This window comes from Schistocerca serialis, chromosome 2, assembly GCF_023864345.2.
Source record: "Schistocerca serialis cubense isolate TAMUIC-IGC-003099 chromosome 2, iqSchSeri2.2, whole genome shotgun sequence".
Classification (NCBI taxonomy): domain Eukaryota; kingdom Metazoa; phylum Arthropoda; class Insecta; order Orthoptera; family Acrididae; genus Schistocerca; species Schistocerca serialis.
In genome coordinates this window covers 1,055,601,261-1,055,625,711 of record NC_064639.1, presented here as the reverse complement: position 1 = coordinate 1,055,625,711, position 24,451 = coordinate 1,055,601,261, and the positions used below count along the sequence as shown (strand labels likewise).

The 24,451-nt window shown below is 44.7% G+C and overlaps 1 protein-coding gene and 1 pseudogene across 1 annotated transcript in view; both read right to left on the bottom strand.

Moving 5' to 3' along the window:
* The window catches only part of LOC126458507 (clavesin-1-like), a 217,519-nt gene that overhangs the window by 59,157 nt on the left and 133,911 nt on the right, over positions 1-24,451 (bottom strand). Inside the window, exon 4 of the mRNA XM_050095601.1 lies at positions 9,631-9,781. Coding sequence (XP_049951558.1) covers positions 9,631-9,781 — 151 coding nt within the window. The remainder of the gene's footprint in view (positions 1-9,630; positions 9,782-24,451) is intronic.
* LOC126459433 (5S ribosomal RNA) lies at positions 10,169-10,286 on the bottom strand (annotated as a pseudogene).

The window sequence follows — 24,451 nt, the reverse complement described above, 5'->3', positions numbered from 1 at the left end:
TCGAAGGAACCATCTCGGCTTTTGCCTGAAGCGATTTAGGGAAATCACGGGAAACCTAAATCTGGATGGCCGGATGCGGGTTTGAAAAGTCGTCCTCCCGAATGAGAGTCCAGTGTGCTAACCACTGCGTCACGTCGCTCGGTAATGCTTATAGTATTTCTGATATTGTCTCCCATTGGAGTTTGTAAGCTTCTTCCCCCACTCCGACCTATATTCAAATGACCACTATCAAATTCAAGTTTAATTAATGGAATCGGATTTTGTTTACTTTGAAAGGGGGTATGTTGAACTTGCTACAAGAATAGAAGAAGGGTGAAGCAAGGTGGAGGGGGGGGGGGGAGAATAGTGCCAGATCTATTGTGCTGTCCGTAGTGCTGTCACGACGAAAGCACTGTGCGTTTGGTACAGAAATAGGACATAATACTTTTAGGACTTTTTCCACAGGAGTACGTATTATCACAGGACACTCGCCGTATGCTGGACCACGCTCACGCTATACTCTTCTTCTCAGACAACCCATTATCTTCAGTCACCATCGTACCCTGTAGCTTGGTTTGAATGTCGTGTTAAAAGTCCCAACTATTTCTTTCAACCACGACTTACTATGCCACATCTGGTGCTCTAATACACACAGTACTACGTACAATAACGTGTCACAGCGATGTCAGCTGCAGCTTAAGGCAGAGCGAAGGAATCTTAGTCTTGGTAATGTGACATACACGTGTCTTTATCCAACTGTTGTTATTCTGCAGTACCATTACCCTCAGTGATAAATGAAGGCGCCGCGGCTGGTCGTGGGCTCTTCTCTCTACTTACAAATGGGGCGAGTTTGTTTAAATTCTGCATTCTACAGGCCGCGGTTGTAAAAGCAAAATACAGAAATTTTGTACGGTACTCATCCAAATGAAGAATGAGGAAATCACCTGAGTTTTTCCCTTCGTATCGAATGTCCAAATAACTTACGGGAATGCAGCCTGGTAATGTCCTCGACAACCGCATTATTCTATTTCTTTAATTCTTTTGTGCCTTTAACATTGCAGGGTGCTCATCTGCCGAAATACCGGCGGATCTCGAGGACGTTATCCTGCTGCATTGCCCTAAGCTCGACAAACATTTTGAAAGTGAGCGAATCAATTGCAATAAGTGAATAAAAAGAACAAGGTAGACACTAGAAATTGAGGTACGACCCAAAGGGCAATTTAAAATAAGTTTTGACGCCGACAGCTTGACCCTGAGAGTTAATTTGCCTCTCAGTACCAGCTGAATGTGCTTAAGCCATATGGACAATCTTGTCTACGATCTGCGCAGCCGGCCACTGTGGCCGAGTGATTCTAGGCGCTTCAGTCCAGAACAGCGCTGCTGCTGAGGTCGCAGGTTCGAATCCTGTCGAGGGCATGGATGTGTGTTAGGTTTAAGTAGTTCAAAGTCTAAGGGACTGGTGACCTCAGATGTTAAGTCCCGTAGTGCTAGGAGCCATTTGAACCATTTGATATGCGCAAATTCTCTAGAAGCATTTACCGACTACCAGCACAATTGTAGCATAATTTTCTCCTCAGGTCAGGAGACAATTAGTGCAAGTTCAAAAAAATGAATGCGAAATATAAAAGCAAATCACATAAAATCTTTAAAATTTCAGTATACCCTAAAATCAGTATTATCGCATTTATAGCCGTAGCCTCTAATCGAAAAGACTCACTTTAAACCGTACTTTTTGCTGCATTAAAGACTATTTAAAATCGAAGATTGGCTCTGAGCACTATGGGACTCAACTTCTGAGGGCATTAGTCCCCTAGAACTTAGAACTAGTTAAACCTAAGGACATCACAAACATCCATGCCCGAGGCAGGATTCGAACCTGCGACCATAGCGGTCCTGCGGTTCCAGACTGCAGCGCCTTTAACCGCACGGCCACTTCGGCCGGCAAAATCGAAGATTGCTACGGTCTTACAACACAGTTTTGTGTTTAGAAAACTAAAAATATCTTTCTACTGATAAGAATAAGAATAATCGCATCCCCATAATGTAAGCAGTACTCTCCACAGACAAACCAGTTATTTGTGTTATATATGCATTGCAGTCATTCATTTAAATTGCAATTTTTTTCGATCTTTTTAAGGAAAATTATACTGCAGAGTCCAAGTGATTCATGAAAGTAAAACCCTGAATCGATGCAAGAACTGCTGTGTGTATTATTGATCCAGCTCAAGAGAGAACTCATGGTTGTCATCTTTTTTAATCGAAGGCTATGAAGACAACAGACTGGAACATTAAAATGTACTGCGTCTATGGTCACCATTACAGTAACAGTTAACTAATCCAAATATGTTAAATATTCTCAGATAAAACGCTGTCCAATAATGTAGCATGTTTTTAAACCAAATTCTATCACCTGAATGGGTCCGGCCGGTGTGGCCGTGCGGTTAAAGGCGCTTCAGTCTGGAACCGCGTGACCGCTGCGGTCGCAGGTTCGAATCCTGCCTCGGGCATGGATGTGTGTGACGTCCTTAGGTTAGTTAGGTTTAATTAGTTCTAAGTTCTAGGCGACTGATGACCTCAGAAGTTAAGTCGCATAGTGCTCAGAGCCATTTGAACCATTTTGAACCTGAATGGGATTTTAAAGGCATTTATTCATCACAAACTGTCATATGCATCATTTCTGCAATTTAAGATATGGAAACTGTAAAACCATAAATGAAGTATACGAATGATATACAGGGTGAGTCACCTAACGTTACCGCTAGATATATTTCGTAAAGCACATCAAATACTGACGAACCGATTCCACAGACCGAACGTGAGGAGACGGGCTAGTGTAATTGTTTAATACAAACCATACAAAAATGCACGGAAGTATGTTTTTTAACACAAACCTACGTTTTTTTAAATGGAACCACGTTAGTTTTGTTAGCACATCTGAACATATAAACAAATACGTAATCAGTGCCGTTTGTTGCATTGTAAAATGTTAATTACATCCGGAGATATTGTAACCTAAAGCTGACGCTTGAAACCTCCGACGTTCAGTTGCGTGTTGTAACAAACACGGGCCACGGTCGACGAGCAGCATCTGCAGGGACATGTTTACGATGACGACCGTGTTTACGAGTGTGGCTGTAGTGCACTGTTGTGGTTTGGTCTAGCTGTCGCAGTGTCCGCATGTAGTGCTTGCTGCTATTGTTATTCTGCATTCGTCTCCGCACGCAGACCAACTGTAGTACACCGTGTTACCAGACGTCTGTGATAGTGTAGTGTTGTAGGAACTGTGACCATGGTGTATTCGAACTCTGAAAAGGCGGAGATGATACTCATCTATGGCGAGTGTCGACGAAATGCAGCTGAAGCCCGCAGGGTGTATGCAGAACGGTACCCGGTCAGGGAGCATCCAACGTGCCGCACATTGCAAAACATCTACCGCCAACTGTATGCAACCGGTATGGTCGTTGCACGCAAACGGGTCCGTAACAGGCCCGTCACAGGAGAAGCGGGTGCAGTTGGTGTGTTAGCTGCTGTTGCCATGAACCCACACATGAGTACACGGGACACTGCGAGAGCCGGTGGACTGAGTCAAAGTAGTGTCAGGCGCATACTGCATCGTCACCGCTTTCACCCGTTTCATGTGTCGCTACATCAGTAATTACATGGTGATGACTTTAATCATCGAATGCAATTCTGTCAATGGGCATTAACAGAGAATGCGTTGCAGTTCTACCTGTTTACCGATGAAGCGGGTTTCACAAACCACGGGGCAGTGAATCTACGGAACATGCATTACTGGTCCGTGGACAATCCTCGCTGGCTCAGACAGGTAGAGCGACAGCGACCGTGGACTGTAAATGTCTGGTGCGGAATCATTGGCGACCACCTCATTGGTCCTCACTTCATTGCAGGGGCCCAAACAGCTGCAACATATATCGCGTTTCTACAGAATGATCTGCCAACGTAGCTCGAAAATGTCCCACTGGAAACGCGTCGACGTATGTGGTTTCAGCATGATGGTGCACCTGCACATTCCGCAATTAACACTAGGCTGACCCTTGACAGGATGTTCGACGGGCGTTTGATAGGACGTGGAGGACGCATAAATCGGCCAGCCCGTTCTCCTGATCTTACACCTCTGGACTTCTTTCTGTAGGGTACGTTAAAGGAGAATGTGTACCGTGATGTGCCTACAACCCCAGATGATATGAAACAACGTATTGTGGCAGCCTGCGGCGACATTACACCAGATGTACTGCGGCGTGTACGACATTCATTACGCCAGAGATTGCAATTGTGTGCAGCAAATGATGGCCACCACATTGAACATCTATTGGCCTGACATGTCGGGACACACCCTATTCCACTCCGTAAATGAAAACGGAAACCACGTGTGTACGTGTACCTCACCCCTCATGGTAATGTACATGTGCGTCAGTGAAAAAGACCAATAAAAAGGTGTTAGCATGTGGACGTAATGTGCTGTTCCAGTCTCTTCTGTACCTAAGGTCCATCACCGTTCCCTTTGGATCCCTACGTAATTCGGTGCTCTCCGATACACACGATCGAACAGCGGAGGAGTGGTACTCAAGCGTCAACTTTAGGTTACAATATCTCCGGATGTAATTAACATTTTACAATGCAACAAACGGCACTTATTACGTATTTGTTTATATGTTCAGATGTGCTAACAAAACTAACGGGGTTCCATTTAAAAAAACGTAGGTTTGAGTTAAAAAACATACTTCCGTGCATTTTTTTAAGGTGTGTATTAACCAATTACTCTAGCCCCTCTCCTCACGTTCGGTCTGTGGAATCGATTCGTCAGTATTTGATGTGGTTTACGAAATATATCCAGCGGTAATGGTAGGTGACTCACCCTGTATAAGTTATATACCAAGGAAAGAGGGGTACGACTTCTGAATAGGCAGAATTAAAAACAGATGTGGTGCCGGGATTGGAAAACACCTTAAGACAGCCAAAAATATCCATTTACACGACAAAGAACTACTGAAGAGTGCTGAACGACGCATGATGTGTTTAGCAGTGGTCGTAACACGAGAAGTCTCTCTGGCTCGTCGATCCCGAAGGGAGTCATTTGAGGAAGTATCAGACTTTATACAGCAGCGAATAATTGACCTTTGTAAATATCGTATAAAATATAGAGAATAGCAGCCAATACAAGTTGTAATGACACTACACATAAACCGTACGCAGGTGGTAGACGTTATAAATCGGTGAACCTTATGAGCCTTAATTTAACGTCAACAGAAGTATTACTCTCTTCCTCCACATAACTGTAATAGGTAGAAGAACTTCAAGTGGAGTGTTCATGCAGAGACTCTGCATGTATATTTGAGAAACAGTACAGGGTTGCATTATATTACTACGGCCGCAGGTTCGAATCCTGCCTCGGGCATGGATGTTTGTGATGTCCTTAGGTTAGTTAGGTTTAACTAGTTCTAAGTTCTAGGGGACTAATGACCTCAGCAGTTGAGTCCCATAGTGCTCAGAGCCATTTTGCATTATATTTTAGAGTGCGTTATCCAGCATTTCGACTGGTCCAAACTCAAGGTACTTTGGAAAGCAAAAACTACATCAAGCTCAACGTCAATTAGAGCAATCAAACTGGTTTAGAGGTAGGCGTGCTTAACACAATATTTTGGGCACTGGTTTTCACTGTTCCAGGGGTATGCAACGTGGTGAGATTTGTGATAATGCTTGATAAGGTAACAACAAGTTTCCTTGTCTCTCATAACGTAAAAACATAAAACTTCACCCTCAAGCCCCCGTTAGCCCATCGGTATCGACTGACCGCTGTGTAATCCTCCGCCAATTACGTCATTGGATATAGCATGGAGGTGCATGGGGTCAGCACATTGCTCTCCCGCTCGTCAGTTTTCCAGACCTGGAGCCACCACTTCTCCATCAAGTAACTCCACAGCTGGCATTACGAGACACAGCAGCCCTTTCCAGTCCTCCCACCAAGGAAGACTCCCTGGCAGTGCCGGGAATCAAACCCGGTTCCTCCGCATGGCAGATAGCTGCGCAGATCACTGTTACGGAGGCGGACTCGTCTCCCATTAGAGATAGAAGTGAACTTATGCCACAACAGACATTTAGCATAACCTTCTAATGATGTGTGGTTTTTTCCTGGCTTCCGAATGGCTCAGTGAGAACGAACAAAGGCCCCTACTAAAGGGACTAAAAAGCGTGCACACACACCAAGTTTGGAGGTCATAGTGTGCGGAGGTGTTAGGCGCAGCGAACAGCAGAGATTAGTGTACTTAAGTGAATACATATTTTAACAACGCTGTGGAATTTCCTGCAAATTTTTTAAATTTCCAGTTGAAAGAAAACACGATGGCTGTTGATGGTTTTATTTGTTTTTCCAGGTGTGTGACCCGTTGTCGCACAGTAAAAAAATGTCTCGACATCCTAATTCGTTAATTAAAATCGTAGTAATGCATTTTATTTCTGTAGGTTGACTTTAAGTGATCGATACATTGCAAGATGCCGAGTCTTTACTCGTTCCCTGTAATGGCAGTTACGTCCTCCTCAGAACTGCCCAGTCTTCTATATTCAAATAATCACAACAATTGGTAAGTTTTTCAGATGTTCATACACGATGCTTCAATGCTTCACCAAAACCATAAGTTCGTACTTAACTAACAACGAAAACCAGCTACGCCTATTTTATAGTACAACTTTTATTCATTTTCATGTATTTAGCAGAACGTCTCGCCTTTCCTTATGATACTGCTTCTCTTATCAGTTCCGTTTGTAAATATTTTTAATGGTTAACTATGAACCGGAGCAGAAATATTATAGTCTGTGTGTTGCCCTGTCTTCTATGAAGAGGACTGCAAAGCATCAAAAGCGGCGAAAACCCAAGAAACTGCTGAAGATTCGTCGACGGTGCTCGTAATCACGTTTCAAGCGTTGCTGTTGCGTGGTAGTTACACAGATGGCCACAATTTACCGTTAACTAGCGACCTCGGTAGCAGTATTTCGGGAATTATACGTTCTGAGACGAGTGCAGTAAACTGCCCCTGTTATTATATAAATTCACTTGCGCGCCTTGACTACTAGTTGTAATGGTAGGTTCCCACTTTTGCACCCCCCCCCCCCCTCCCCTCCTCTCCTCGCGTAATTGTGTAGAAAGATCGTTCGCTAAAATTTTGACGGAGAAGGGCCCTACATAACGAGACTGAGGAAGGACTGCACGGAGTATGTCCACCAAGTGCTCACTGTGATTTTCTGATAAATGGCACCCAACGACAGCCAGTGTTCTTCCCAGCAGACTGATCTCGTGCCCGTGGTAACAGAAAGGTCACGTATTACAGTTCTGCCAGCAGTATGGGCATGGAATTTCAACACTGCGATCCGGCGAGGTTTCGCTCTTTTTTTAATTACATTACTGAAAATCTCTCACTGGTGTATCAATGTCTGATACCGCAGGTTACGAGGGGAAATGCTTAAATAAGCATAAATGCTTAAATAAGTCACGAGGTCAATGCAATTTTTTTTGGGCATATTACTTTGATGCTTGGAAGAATTTAGAGTTCGTTTCTTGTGCCATGTCCCTCACTTTGTTTGCAGCGAGCATGGAATTTTCTTGATCATCTAATGGAACGCCGAAATCGGTAGCAAGTGAGAGCTTGTTTTATGGCCAACATCCATCAAAAACTGGAAGACGCTGTTGAGGAAACTCGTGAGGCACTGCTTTCTGTCCTGTCAATATCAGGGGATGAGATCAAGTTCACGAACTTCCATCCTAAAGGTGAAATATGATGCATGAAAACTAATCATCTTCCAAACTGGGATGATACTATATGCGATACGATACGATGCAGTTCCCCATATGACAAGAAACAAGACAGACAGCACGAATCACGTTTCGGTGTCAGTTTCAGTTACAACCATGAGCTCTTTTGAAAAGACGTTATTGTGGCTTATTATTCAAAGCTCAAGAAATTGAGAAAGAAAAAGAAATTTTAGGTGCAAACGTACAATGCTATAAATATCAAACATTGAACAATGTGGCTTCCTGTTAGTTCTCCACACATCAACACACATTCCACGAATTCTACGGAGTGAGTCCAGTTTCCACTTTTCGAGCAACTACAGTCAGCTACTCTGACATAGCGGGACACAATTTTCTACTTGCTATTTCTCCCGCTGAGAAGCCACTCATTACAATAACGCAAGCTGCTGAAAATGTGTGAAGAAAGATTCAAAGATGGAAAGTTTATTTTTTGTACAAAAATGTATTATGGTACTTCACGGTTGTACACACATAAATAATGGTTATAGACTGGTAAAGCTAGGATAGTATTTCGAGAACTATTTGATTCGAATAGTACTATATAATCCAGTTCGAGGCGTATTCAGAATGTCTTTTCATTTCAGTAAGTTTTTCCATCTCTCTCTCTCTCTCTTTCTCTCTCTCACACCCACACACACACCCACACACACATATACACACATACCAGTCACATAATTTCCTAATTTCCGTAAATTCCGGGGAGGAGGGGGGCGGGGGAGGGCGACGAGCTCTGACGCCACGTTCAATCACATCCCAGGTGTGTTCCATCGGGTTCAGATCTGGAGAGTTGGTGGCCCAGCACATCAATCGCCATTGTGTTCCTCGAACTACTCCACACTCCTGGCCTTGTGGCATGGCGCATTGTCTCGCTGAAAAATGCCACTGCCGCCGGGAAAAATTATCGGCATGGTCTGCAACCAGTGTACGATACTGATTGGCCGTGATGGTGCCTTGCATTAGTACCCATGGATACATGGATGTCCACTTTAATGTTCCCCAGAGCATAATGGAGCCGTCGCCAGCTTGTCTCCGTCTCACAGTACAGTTATCAAGGAACTGTCCCCCTGCAAGACGACGGATTCGTGCCCTCCCATAGGCATGAAGAAGAAGGGATCGGGATTCATCAGACCATACCTCTCGTGGCTGCCTCTGGACCACGGAGTCCCGGGTTCGATTCCCGACTGGGTTGGGGATTTTCTCTGCCCAGGGACAGGGTGTTTGTGTTGTCCTCATCATTTCATCATCATCATCAGCAGCAGCAGCAGCAGACCACACCATGCAATGCCACTGCGCCAACGTCCAGTGCCAATGTTCATGTGCCCATCATTTCAGTCGTCGTTGCAGATGTCGTGGTGTTAACACTGGCACATGCATGGGCCGTCGGCTTCGGAGGCCAATCGTTAGGACTGTTCGGTGCACCGTGTTTTCATACACACGTGTACTCTGCCAGCATTGAAGTCTGATGTTAATTCGGTCACAGTTTTCCACCTGTCCTGTTTTACAAGTCTGTCCAGCCTACGACGTCCGACATTTGTAGTGAGGGGCGGCCGCCCAACCACAGGACATCTGGACGTGGTTAAGTAATTACTACTACAACCTAGCCGAACATTTTTCGCACCTAGCGCCTCTCCTGCGGCCTGTCCCGTTCCGTTAACTCTTCTACGTGACCTCCCCGCCCGTTACTGTGTGTTTACATCAAGAGCGCATTGCAGCAGACCGTGTTGTAGCTGCATCTCGTGGCTCGTGGCCAGCGAGGGAAAGTGTTCTGCCAGCTGCAGGCGATGGATGCAACCTTGCTCCGCTGGCGCCTGGGCTCAGCTGCTCACCTATGCGGTAGTACATGATGCGGCGGCCCGTCTGCTCGCGGTACGGCAGCACGCCCAGCACGTCGTCCTCGCCGATGAAGTCCAGCTCCAGCAGCGACACGCCCTTCTGGATGTACGGGTTCTCCTCGATGAACTTGTAGTAGCTCACCAGCTGCAACAAAGTCAACCACTTGTCATTTACTAGAGCAGTGGTTCCCAACCTGAGGACACAATGAAATTTCCTGAGTGGTAAAAACTAAACGATTCGATTCTGCTTCGGTGACGAAATTAAATTATTTTCAAAAGATCATTGCTATTATTACAGTTTTGTAAGACTCTAATATGCGTTGTATATGAGCGCTCCGTCTTCAGGCCACAATTGGCCCTTCGGGACCATCCGACCGCCGTGTCATCCTCGGCTGAGGATGCGGATAGGAGGGGTGTGTGGTCAGCACACCGCTCTCCCGGTCGTTATGATGGTTTTCTTTGACGAGAGCCGTTACTATTCGATCGAGTAGCTCCTCAATTGGCATCACGAGGCTGAGTGCACCCCGAAAAATGGTAACAGCGCATGGAAGCCCGGATGGTCACCCATCCAAGTACCGGCCACGCCCGACAGCGCTTAACTGCGGTGATCTGACGGGAACCGGTGTATCCACTGCGGCAAGGCCGTTGCCAATATGCGTTATGTAAGTTATCAGTAATTACTTTTGCTCAGTTGGCAGCGTTAATGCGATGGTGGTTACAGGTTTCTCACATAGTCCACCCAGTACACACATATGACGTACTTTGTCCCGTACATCGTTGATGATAAAAGTAAAGCATACACTTAACAGATGCTAAATATCTTAAGAAAATGTATTCTCCAAGTTGCAGACAGTACCTGCAGTAGTCCAGAAATTGATTCATTACTCGCTTCGAAACAGATAAATGAATTGACAGCACGACACTGCAGTAACTACATAAGGGCTACTATAGTGCTGTACACAGAATGGTGAACAAAATGGTTCAAATGGCTCTGAGCACTATGCGACTTAACTTCTGAGCTCACCAGTCGCCTAGAACTTAGAACTAATTAAACGTAACTAACCTAAGGACATCACACACATCCATGCCCGAGGCAGGATTCGAAACTTCGACCGTAGCGGTCGCTCGGCTCCATACAATGGTGAACACAATGGTATTACTACCACTACTAGTGGCTGTGGGCAGGCACAAAGCATTAACAGCCTGAAATTGGAAATTTGTGGTAAGTTCCTATGGGACCAAAGTGCTGAAGTCATCGGTTCCGACGCTTATACAATACTTAATCTAACTTAAACTTACCCTAAGGACAACACACACACCCATGCCCGAGGGAGGACTCGAACCTCCGACGGGGGAAGCCGCGCGAGCCGTCGCAAGACGCCCCAGACCGCGCGGCTACCCTCCGTGGCATTAACAGCCTGGAGTCTTCCAATTCCTGCCAGTTCAGAAGTAAGGAGTGCAACAAGCAAGTGATTTACTAGCAGTAAGTATAGTGCACACATCTTAACTCGGTTGATTTTAAATGGGATTGCAGTGTGCAGCTCAAGTAAGTGTCGCAACAGAGACCAATAATGCAGGGGAAGTTGTTTTGTATATGTGTCTACCCGCACTGTGGATTGTTGGCTTTCCTATCTGAGAAGAAGTTGTGGGTAGCACTTGTGTGTGGTTTGAGGTTTTCGGGCGCTAAACAGCGTGGTCATCAGCGCCCAGTGGGTAGCACTTGCGATGCACCATGGGTACCTTCGTCTTTCATTCTAACAATCCCCCCCCCCCCCCCCCCCCCAACACACACGCACACACACACACACACACACACACACACACACACACACACACACACACGCACAAACTAAGTATCATTCATCTTTCATCATTGTAAAAATTAAACTGTTCCAACACGAAAAGTCTTTCATCCTACAGTTTACTTAAGTGCTAAAGTTGGTAATAATGTGGGAGAGGGGGGAGGGGTGCAACAGACGGCAGGAGGAGGGGGGGCTGGGGGTACTAGGTAATGTCTGGTTGCACTCAAGGGTAATGTGCTAAGAAAGGTCACGAACCACTGCACTAGAGCGACTAAGTGGACGCACTAAATACACTGACGGGAAAATCTAATTAATGTAAAGAAATTTCGAGAATACATTTGTCTAGGTAACACATTTAAGTGATTAACATTGCAAGATCACATTTTAATCCAAGCGCGAGATAAGCCATTGCAGATGTTATATGCTCTTCCATTAATAACTGGTGTAACCGAAGGTATGTTGAGTGCAAGGGTGAAACGTGCATGTATTGTGTTGCGCAGACGCCTGACGTCAGTTTGTGGAATGGAGTTCCATGCCTGTTGCAATTGGTCAGCCAATACAGGGACGGTTAATGGTGTTTGTGGAAGACGGAGTTGTCGTCCGGTGATGTCACAACATGTGCTGGTAACAGAGCAGGCCAAACCAAAATGTCAATACACTGTAAGGCTTGATGCATTACAACAGCGGAATGCAGACAAGCGTTATCCTGTTGGAAAACACTACTTGTAATGCTGTTCATGAATGGCAGCACATCAGGTCGAATCGCCAGACTGAAGTAAAGATTTGCAGTCACGGTGCTTGGGATAGCCACGAGTGCTTCTGTTGTTATGTGAAATCGCACCACAGACTGTAACTCCAGATGTGGCAGATGTGGTACTGGCCTCCTCCTAACAAATACACGGTCATTACTGGCACCGAGGCAGAAACACGTTTCATCAGAAAACACAACAGACCTCCACCCTGCGCTCTAGTGAGCTCTCGCTTGACACCTCTGAAATCGCATATGGGGGTAATTCGGGATAAGTGGAATGCACGCTACAGCGCTTCTAGATAGGAGCAGCCCTTCAAGTAACACATCTGTAACAGTTTGCTGGGTCAAAGCAGTTCCAGCTGCTTCTCAGATTGCTGCATTCCTCCAATATCGCAACAAAATGCCTCTAAGCACTATGGGACTTAACATCTGAGGTCATCAGTCCCCTAGAACTTAGAACTACTTAAACCAAACTAACCTAAAGACATCACACACATCCATGCGCGAAGCAGGATTCGAACCTGCGACCGTAGCAGTCGCGTGGTTCCGGACTGAAGCGGCTATAACCGCTCGGCCACCGCGGCCGGCCCTCTTTGATACTCAGTGACGTGTTCATAATGGCATCTTTGTCGCCTGAAAGGCATTCTTGACTAATATCAACTCACCATGTCCAATCTCAAATTTAACTAACGCTCACGAGCGTTACAGCGCGTATTTAAAGTAAACCTGATTTGCAGCCTCATACTGGCGCTACTAACGCCACTTTTATGCGACTGGCGCGGAATCTGTAAAGACATGTTTCAGATGTAGAAATACGCCTGCCAACTCTCGTTTGTCGAACAACTCCTCCTTGGTGCTACGATTTTTTTTCCGCAGAGGGGGAAGAGAGGCGTGTCTCACTCAAATGTAAAACTGATTGCAGTGCTAAAATTTCACGATGGATTAAACCGGTATACCAAGCGTGAAGTCCAATCCGTACCACTACCAATAGCTGGCAAGAATCTCTCAGAGTGAGCTATGTGAACATTCATGAACGTCCAGCTAAAAACTTCGATCTGCCAATGTTGTTGCTTTCATGGCGCTGTTTTATTGTGAAGACTGAAGACTACTCTGTTACTACATTTCCACTCAGCCGTGTTTATTGTTTTGAATTATTTGTAATCCACTTCGAATCAACTATGGCATTATCTTCAAGAACTGAGCACTGTTACCGGTGTGATTCAGTACCGCAAGTATATCCTGCTAATGCACCTCTAGTAAGGGAACTCCTAGTTTTCAGGACAGAGATTCTGGATTAGCTCAACGGAATATACTTCCTGAGCTGTATCATATAGATAACAACGTTCCAGTACCTGAAGTTAGAGGCGAATTTGCTTCGAAATCGAGTTCACATAAATCATAACAATAAATCATAACAAACACTTGGGTGGAAAAGTAGTAAGAAGATAATCTATGTCCTCTATAGAAAACTGAATTTGCAGTAAATTTCATCTGCATTCCTAGTTTCAAAGTGTCTCGTCTGCTTGTCTTGTATGATTACTGTGCTTTGGAGAGTTCTAGTGACAAATAAGAGCTTAGGCCCAGGTCGTTAGGAATGTTTCCCCGAGCCATTTGGTGACAGCATTACTAGCGTTTGTCCAGGATGCTTGTCTACCACACAGTTTTACTCTGTCACGAAATTCCATTTTAGTATAAAACGCACTCTAAAGCGAAAGAATCATTCTTGCAAAACTTGTTTTGCAAGAAATAATTTTTCCACCTGTGCTGCAAGTGTATCAGTCAAGGAAGTTTATCGACTTTATTACAGTTGAAGAACGCAGTTGCCACTGAGATGCCAGTGCATTAAGTGAAATCAGATATTACAGATCTCGGTGTACGTTCAGAACTATACGTTCTCATTGAACTCTACTTGACTTCAGTAGATGTAGTATCCACGAACAATTTTTTCCTCTTCGAAATTGGTGTTGCTTGGTTGGCTGCCGTAGGGAGGCGGAGGGAGAGGATTAACGATTTAAACAGCAGTCCCTCGTTCAGGGAATGCCAGTAGTATATCTGGAGTTGGTGACAACAACCAGGCCGGCCGGTGTGGCCGTGCGGTTCTAAGCGCGTCAGTTTGGAACCGCGTGACCGCTACGGTCGCAGGTTCGAATCCTGCCTCGGGCATGGATGTGTGTGATGTCCTTAGGTTAGTTAGGTTTAAGTAGTTCTAAGTTCTAGGGGACTGATGACCTCAGTATTTAAGTCCCATAGTGCTCAGAACCATTTGAACCATTTTTTGAACAACAACCAGGAATATCATCGAAATATCATAGTACGCAGCAATGGTAAAGTCAAGTTGCCGAAAGCAGGTGAAATGTAATTAGAGATGAGAGAGCAAAAATAAGTGTTGGGCTGGTCTGCGAGAAACGCCCCCCCCCCCACCCCCCACTCAGTGCCTCAACTGCGGCGAAAGGCACCACTCCACGTCTGATGGCGACCGACCGGATGCAGTGGTAATAAAATAAAGTGCAGTCGCAGAAAGAGCTAAGCATCTGAAATTAAAACAGAGTAAAAGAGAAATCAGTCCGACTGGCGGAGGAGATAGGGTCGTTCCTAATATTAAAGGTAAGGAATCCGGAAGAACATGACTGGCGTCGAGAGCAAGGAGGAAGGGGCAGTCCAACATGATATGAGCTAATATCTTGTAATGCTCCGCTACGGCAACGTGACTCATTAATAAATATAGAACTATGGGTTAATCTGGTATGGCCGATAGGGTGGCGACATACGACGGTGGATTCCTTGCGGGAGGAATGGAAGGAGGGAGTGCCACGTAGCCCGTCTCCTTCTTTGCGAGTATTTTGTTAGAGGGAACAGTAGCGCATCAGATTTTCCATCTCCGTATCTGAGATGGAGGCCGTATCTGCAAAATGTTGGGCAAGAAATCTTTTCTCTAACCAAACGGTCGGCCAGTTCGTTCACGAGGATATCCACATAATTTGGAGGAAGGAGCTGGTGTCAAATTCACTCTGGGCTACCTTCAATAGCAAGCAGTAGCAACCAAAGATTCTTACAAAGAACGAGCCTCAATCATAAAATTACTGTTACGTCATGGAAGTAGCGATGTCATGTCTCCGTGCCGGCCGGGGTGGCCGAGCGGTTCTAGGCGCTTCAGTCTGGAACAGCGCGATCGCTACGGTCGCAGGTTCGAATCCTGCCTCGGGCATGGAGGTGTGTGATGTCCTTAGGTTAGTTAGGTTTAAGTAGTTCTAAGTTCTAGGAGACTGATGACCTCAGCTGTTAAGTCTCATAGTGCTCAGAGCCATTTGAACCATGTCTCCGTATAGGTAACTGCTTGTACTTTTCGAACACTATCTGTTTTAGTCATAAAGCGAGTGTCAGTTAGGATGTTAACTTAAAACATTTCCGTCATAATGGAACATATCGAAACAAAGTTGTCAAAAAGTCATAGCTGTAAAGTTTCGAGTATTTTCTGTGTGGTCGATGCTTTGACATGGGACACCCCAATGTTCGCAGTGGAAGTTACTTTACGAACAGTTTGTAAGCATACTGAATGTGAGGCGTAAATGACGTCACATTCAGCTTAATCCCCGTCATGTTAACATTTTTACATGGTAATGTGCCGGTACTGGGATCCGTCAACCTGACATCAACCTCGTTTCCAGATAATTTTGCAGAAAGTATCTTAAGGTCTACAGCGTCTTCTCTACAAAACACCAGTACTGCAAAAGAAAACATTTTTAAAAATGACTTCTCATGGTTGGAGTTCACAGTCATGTCGAATTTTTTTAAGTGCCATCATATTCGCCGTTGACCGTAGAAATTATTTATTTCATAATTGAAGTTTCGGCCTTTGGGACATTTTCAAGTGGTGCTGCGAAAGAGTTTCCTTCAGCACATGTTAGACTTTAAAATCCTACGGTATGTATACATGTCATCGTCAAAAATAGGCCTCTTGTTTTCTATCTGGGAAGACTTAACAGGTTATACGCGCAGTTAAATTTATTCGAATAATTAAAACAAACTCTAGCGGAGAGAAGATATTTAGTAAATGGCAGAACACCTAGTACTGTCGCTGATGACAGCAACCAGAGCGGAAGAAATCGTGATGTAACACGTGAAAGTAGAATGTACTCGTTCTCTCGCACTAATTCTCACAACTGCAGAAATAATTGGACGTTATCTTTCCTGAGCTTTTGACAGCTTAGTATGTAGAGAAGGTGAGAAATTCCTCTCAGTGAAAGCACTTTACTTTGGTGATGTCAGAAAGGCAGGCAGAAAACTGTAAACTACCAGATGAAACAACTTCACAACTTAAATGGCAAACTTTTCAATAGTCTGGAATTACATTTATGAGAAAATCAAGTTCGGTCTGCGAGAGAGGCAGACATGATTTGTGCTTCAGCTAGTTTTTCTCTTTGAGATACGTCAGAAAAGAGGACGCAGTGAAAAGACGACGACAGAAAGCGCTTTGAGCCCTGCCTTGCGAGCCTTGAAGCGCTGCATGCCTGACATCAGCAAGGAAGAAGCTAATTAGCCTAGCCTTATTCTTTGTAAGTATTCTGCTGTCATTTTCATTGTCGCCTTCGTGCTGGGGAATACCATTTCTTGCTTTTAGTGTTCATGATGGATGAATTATTACGCCAAAGAAAAGAATGGGCTGATGGGTGGAAAGGTGGGATTTGGAAGACTGCTATATTTAACTGCAAACGATGTGAAAACTCTCAATCACGTTACCTGGTATTACCGGACTTGTGAGCTCTTCGTATTATTTACTGAAGCAGATATGCTCCATCATACGTCAGTTTCACGTACCCTACTGCTCTACAGTTATGTAATACGCTACTTACATTTATTCAGTAACTCATGTGTGACGTAATAGTTGTCAAGGTCAAACAACTGTAAACTGTAAACAATCACTTTGTTACTGCTTTCAGTTGCCCTGGGTAGACCTCAATTGTATTGTCGAGAATGTTTGTGGTCTGATTAAGACACTGGATTCTTATTCGGGACGGCATTTAAAATCCCTGTTGGACCATCCTTATTTCTGTTTTCCGTGATTTCCCTAAATCGCCCGATGCTAATGCCTGGATGGTTCCTTTGACGGAGCACGGTCGGTTTACGTCATAATCCTTCTCCAGTGTGTGCTTGCACTGTCCTTAATGACTTTCGTCGACGGGACGTTAAACCATCTTTTTTTTCTAATATACGTATAGTTCAGCAAAATACTGGTGTGAGACCGTAGTCAAGATTATATACTGCTTAAATGCGAACTACATGTAGCCTACACATGCGAATCCAAACGGTGTTAATTATTGTGTTTACTAATTTATCGATTTTACTGGTTTTTGAGCTGTGGATTATTTTAACAAATACAACACCAGCCACATTTTTATACATTTTTTTTGCAAGAGGTGTTTCGACCTTTCACCCATCTTCAGTGACGTAATACATAATTAATCTTCAATTGGTACATCGCTAAAAACAGATTTCTATTCTGCTTGTTGTTCTAATTTTTCGCACTTGCAATGGTGGCATGAACAGAATATTTTTGAGTATTATTACGAAACATAGCGGTATCAGTGACGTTGCAGATTAATAAGTAATACATTTCTCTTTCCTCCAGTTCGATTAAATACCTCGTCATTTGTTATTCGATCTACCAATCCATTCTCCGCATTCTTCTCTAGTATCACATTTCCAAAGCTTCAGTTCTCTTGCTGTCTGACTGCTTATCGTCTACGTTTCGTTTCCGCCTATGACTTGACTCCATAAAAAAGCCTTAAAAATATATTCTGACACTTCGGATTTTACTAGACGTTAACAAAGTCCTGCTTTTCAGAAGCACATTCTTCTTATTGCTAGTCTGCGTTTTGTATGCGCTCTACTTCGGCCATCACCAGTTATTTTGCTATCCAAATAGCAAAACTTATCTACTTTTATTGTTTCATTTTCAGATTTAATTCCCTCAGAACCGTGTGATTGAATTCGATAACTTTTCTTTTTACCTTGTATTATTCTGTTCGCCTTTATTTTATAACATCTTTTCAGGAGATTGTCCCTTCTGTTCAACTGCTCTTCCAATTTTTTGCCATCTATGTTAGAACTACAATGCCATCGTCAATTCTTGAAGTTTTTATTATTTATCCCTGTACTTCAATTCACTTTCCAACCCTATTGTTGTTTTCCTTTACTGTTTGCGCAATGTACAGATAGAGAAACATTGGAGATAGGTTGCAACCATGTCCCACTCATCTCAAGCAAAGCTCCCTTCCATGTCCTACGTATCTTGGAACCGCTGTCAGGTTTCTGCAGAAGTTGTACGTAACCTCTCGCTCTTTACATTCCACGCCTTGCACCTTCAGAATTTCAGAACGTTCTTTAAATCCACAGTTGCCATAAACTTGGATTTGTCTTTCTTCATTTTGATGATGGTGATTTGAGGGGCACTAAACATCACGGTCATCAGCGCCCTTATGAAAAGTCAGCATGCCAATCTCTTGGGTGGGGATGAAGGCTGTCCCCACATGCGGAGCAGTGAGTAATTTTTTGAGATCTGCCTCCCTCTTCCAGCAATTCAGGGATAAGGCTTGACAGTTCACAATATTTCACCACTCTTTTAACACTGGAATTAGTATCGGTGAGGATGGTGGGCAGATCTCCGTAGAGACTGAGGTCTCCCCTAATATTATTATATAGGACACACATTGCCAAAACTTTCCGAACTGAAAGTGGCACACCACAAACTTCGTAGAGTGGGGTATCCTCCCGCCCATGTGTCAGAGGGCTATGTACGATGCGCAGCCTGGTGAGCAGAACCTCCCTCCAGTGGAGAGGCTGACATGAAGTTCTCTATGCCTGTGTGGTCGGTTTAATCTACCACAGTGTTTTCTGTCTCCTGCAACCATTCTTCCTTCATTGTGTCTGCTAAGGTAAGCAGTACGGTCAGTATTCCCTCATGTGTTCCTACTTTCCTCCGGAACCCAAACTCATTTCCCCCGCGATCACCTTCTACCAAATTTTCCATTCTTCTGTTTAGTGCAAATGCATATGTTTTGTTACTGAAGCGTTATACGAATATAATTTCAGAGAAGTTATCAGTAGACGACATTATAAAAAATAAGCTGACTTACTGATTTTTTTGTCTCAACAGTAGCGATTAATATGAAGGCAAAAATAGTTGCAATAGTTACCATCTGCAGCTGGTACTGCCCTTATAGGTAAATCTTCTAGCACTGTCTGTAGAATATCTTGCAGTTCTGACGTGTCCATTCTAAACGTACTTGCCATTGTCAACCCCGTCCACTGTACATCGTGACAATTCGGAATCGCACATAAAGCAGGTAAATAGGGTGATAACGTTCTACTGCACCGTATGCGAGATGCGTCGACTAGCAGTATGTATTGTAGCGTACGGCTTGATAATGTCACTCTAATGCATCGTCGTAAGATCTCTACTGTCCTCTGCAAAACCTCAAGCATGGCTGTTGTCTCCTAGGTGGGTCTGTGTTGTTACTATTACTACTTCAGATAATTATTAGTATTTAGTTTCACATAAGGTTTGTTCAAGATTAGAATCGCATGCTACTAAACAATTGATGTAAACCAATCTTTTCTGTATTTGTGGTGGCTGGCTCTGGCTCTGAGCACTATGGGACTTAACTACTGAGGTCATCAGTCCCCTAGAACCTAGAATTACTTAAACCTAACTAACCTAAGGACATCACACACATCCATGCCCGAGGCAGGACTCGAACCTGCGACCGCAGCGGTCGCGCGGTTCCAGACTGTAGCGACCAGAACCGCTCGGCCACTCCGGCCGGCTGTATTTGTGGTAATTATTTTTACTCAGTCTAGGCAGTGAATAAGACTAAGCTCACCCACTCAGCCATCAGCGTTCCCAGGTGGAAGACTAATGTGTAGCGCTACAGTATTTTGTTGCTTCCCCGAGTCAGACGGTAGCAGTCTTAACTGGGCACTTACAGAACTAACGACCGCAGTGTAAACAATGCGGAAGTCATTGCGTCGGTGGCTCAGAGAACTATCTGCGGTCGAGACACCGGCCCTAGTCACTGCTTTTCTCGTTGTTTTGTATCTGTAATTTCCGTTCACTTCAGAGACAGCTGAAAGTTGAAAGTGTGGAAGATGGTAGTGGGCGAGAAGAAATGCACAAGCTGTTTGCGTGGTTGCGGTAGAAATAGTGAATCGTCGTTCAAGTGTACAAACATTTTCTAGTTTAGTGCATAAATTTCACTGCTACTGACTTCTATGTGTTACGATTTCACATGCCAAGAAAGTGAAGAGCTAGACGGAAATTTCTGTTTGCCTGCTGCAGCTATAAAGTATAAACTTCATCGCATATGGGAAACATGGTTCATATAACAATTATATAATTTAGACTGGAAACATCTGGTTAAACCGAAAGAACATACAGAGTGGTTATAATTAAGCTTACGCTACTTGAGAGGGCCCCCATGAAAAACGAGTGATAGTATGTCAACGACACTTTGTGGAAATACTTGTAAGAACATGCGGAATAGAAATAACGCATAAACCACTGAAAGAAATATTTTAATTTCCGCATGAGAGGATAACATTGTGTAACTGTGCATCATAATTACCTTGGACCTGGCGGCTTGCTTCTCTACACCAGCATCGCCTACCATAATGTTCTCCATACGCAAGTCTGCGCGGCACTCAAACGACGGTGTGGTCAAAAGTATCCGGACACTGGCTGAACATGACTTACAAGTTCACGGCGCCCTCCATCAGTAATTCTGTAATTCAATATGGTGCTGGCCCACCCTTAGCCTTCATGACAGCTTCCACTCTCGCAGGCATACGTTCAATCAGGTGCTGGAAGGTTTCTTGGGGAATGGCAGCCATTCTTCACGGAGCGCTGCACTGAGGTATCGATGTCGGTCGGTGAGGCCTGGCACGAAGTAGGCGTTCCAAAACATCCCACAGGTGTTCTATAGGCTTCAGGTCAGGACTCTGTGCAGGCCAGTCCATTACAGGGATGTTATTGTCATGTAACCATTCCGTCACAGGCCATGCATTATGAATAGCTGCTCGAGCGTGTTGAAAGATGCAGTCGCCATCCCCGAATTCCTCTTCAATAGTGGGAAGCAAGAGGGTGCTTGAAACAACAATGTAGGCCTGTGCTGTGATAGTGCCACGCAAAACAACAAGGGGTGCAAGCCCCCTCCATGAAAAACACGACCATACCATAACACCACCGCCTCAGAATTTTACTATTGGCACTACACACACTGGCAGATGACGTTCACCAGGCATTCGCCATACCCACACCCTGCCATCGGATTGTCACATCAGACTGCCGCATTGTGTACTGTGATTCGTTACTCCACACAACGTTTTTCCACTGTTCAATCGTCCAATGTTAACGCTCCTTACACCGTGCGAGGCGTCGTTTGGCATTTAACGGCGTGATGTGTGGCTTACGAGCAGCTGCTCGACCATGAAATCCAAGTTTTCTCACCTCCCACCTAACTGTCTTAGTACTTGCAGTGGATTCAGATGCAGTTTGGAATTCCTGTGTGATGGTCTGGATAGATGTCTGCCATTACGACCTCCTTCAACTGTGGGCGGTCTCTGTCAATCGGCAGACGAGGTCGGCCTGTACGGTTTTGTGCTGTAGGTGTCCCTTCATGTTTCCACCTCACTATCACATCGGAAACAGTGGACCCAGGAATGTCTAGGAGTGTGGAAATCTCGCGTACAGACGTATGACAAGTGACACCCAATCGCCTGACCACGTTCGAAGTCCGTGAGTCACGCGGAGCTCCCCATTCTGCTCTCTCACGATGTCTAATGACTACTGAGGTCGCTGATATGGAGTACGTGGCAGTAGGTGGCAGCACAGTGCACCTAATATGAAAAACCTATGTTTTTGGGGTTGCCCCGATACTTTTGATCTCATAGTGTATGTGCGATGCTCCTGGGTAAACCATTTGTTAAACGTGAAATTTAAAATTTCAGCTTTTCTTTTGCTGTATTCTATTGCCGCACCAGACTGATCAACGAGTGACTGGATAGAAGTTTTCGAAGCACATAGTGATTTTACGTGTGATCAGAATTTTCTCGAACTCTCGGCAAGATCTTTCGGGAAAGTATGACTGGAAGCAGTTGTATTCTTCGCCGGTGATGACATCATCATCACTAACCGCTGTCTCTAAACTGACACCATCGATAAGGTCGCCGCGCGGGATTAGCCGAGCGGTCTACGGCGCTGCAGTCATGGACTGTGCGGCTGGTCCCGGCGGAGGTTCGAGTCCTCCCTCGGACATGGGTGTGTGTGTTTGTCCTTAGGATAATTTAGGTTAAGTAGTGTGTAAGCTTAGGGACTGATGACCTTAGCAGTTAAGTCCCATAAGATTTCACACACATTTGAACATTTTTTTGATAAGGTCGAGCCTGTTCGTAAATATAAGGTGTAAAATATTTCCATGGCTTCTGGGTTGTTTAACGACCTGTTCAAGGTCGTTTTCGCAAAACGTGTTCAAAATTACTTCACCAGACTCCCCGTACCACCTGTTGTGAATCCATAGGCGTCGTCGTCTGTACTCGACAGACTGAAATCGGCTCCAACTAATATGCACGATATGGGTAGCTGTTGTGGCGGAATGAGTTGGACGGTAGAAACGTTTAATAATTAACTTGAGTTCACCTAGGCCTGCTAGTCGTGTCGAGGTACTTCAGTCAGATTCGGTTCCGACCTTGATAGACAATATTTTTGTCGATAGCAATGAAGGTTCCACCTCATATGCCGTCTAACGGCCTGACTAGCCAGCAGAAGTAGCACCCGAAGACTCTTAGAAGGAAAATAGCACCGGAGCTGTCATCATAAAACCTGAGGAGTTCCCTGAAGGGAAGCAACCTGGCTGTCAAGGGCGACTGCTTGAGTGACGTTGCGCGAGACGTACTGCCCTACTCTGCGTAACACGAGCTTATGTTGGCTTGCTGAACATACAGGGTGAACATGAATTTCATGACTTGCTCGGAGATATTTTATGATTAAAAATCTTATACATGGCTGCGAATCAGCAACTGTGCAAATCTGAAGAGACTGAAAAATCAGCCAACCAGTTGCAAAACAGAAAATAAGCCAGTTTGAATATACACAGTATGCGGCGTGTGTCTTGTTTGGAATCGAACTTTTTCGACTCACTCACGGTACTTGCGGCTGCCAACAACAATATTCATTTTACTCTTCATCCTCAACCTGATCTTTAGTACAGTTTGTTTGTTTGTGGGGTATATGTCCCCGGCAGTATCAGCTGTCCGTTAACACTGATGCTCAGCAGTATGGATACATTTACAGATGAACATTTGGCCGGTATGGATCTCATGCATGGGTTCTACATCTACATCTATATCAATACTCCGCAAGCCACCTGACGGTGTGTGGCGGAGGATACCTTGAGTACCTCTATCGGTTCTCCCTTCTATTCCAGTCTCGTATTGTTCGTGGAAAGAAAGATTGTCGGTATGCCTCTGATCTCCCTGATTTTATCCTCATGGTCTCCTCGCGAGATATACGTAGGAGGGAGCAATATACTGCTTGACTCTTCGGTGAAGGTATGTCCTCGAAACTTCAACAAAAGCCCGTACCGAGCTACTGAGCGTCTCTCCTGCAGAGTCTTCCACTGGAGTTTATCTATCATCTCCGTAACGCTTTCGCGATCACTAAATGATCCTGTAACGAAGCGCGCTGCTCTCCGTTGGATCTTCTCTATCTCTTCTATCAACCCTATCTGGTACGGATCCCACACTGCTGAGCAGTATTCAAGCAGTGGGCGAACAAGCGTACTGTAACCTACTTCCTTTGTTTTCGGATTGCATTTCCTTAGGGTTCTTCCAATGAATCAGTCTGGCATCTGCTTTACCGACGATCAACATTATATGATCATTCCATTTTAAATCACTCCTAAGGCATACTCCCAGATAATTTATGGAATTAACTGCTTCCAGTTGCTGACCTGCTATATTGTAGCTGTATGATATGGGATTTTTCTATGTATTCGCAGCACATTACACTTGTCTACTTTGAGATTCACTTGCCATTCCTTGCACCATGCGTCAATTCGCTGCAGATCCTCCTGCATTTCAGTACGATTTTCCATTGTTACAACCACTCCCCTGCGGCACACCTGAAATCACTCTCACTTCGGAAGCCTTCTCTCCATTGAGAATGTCATGCTGCTTTCTGTTATCTAGGAACTCTTCAATCCAATCACAC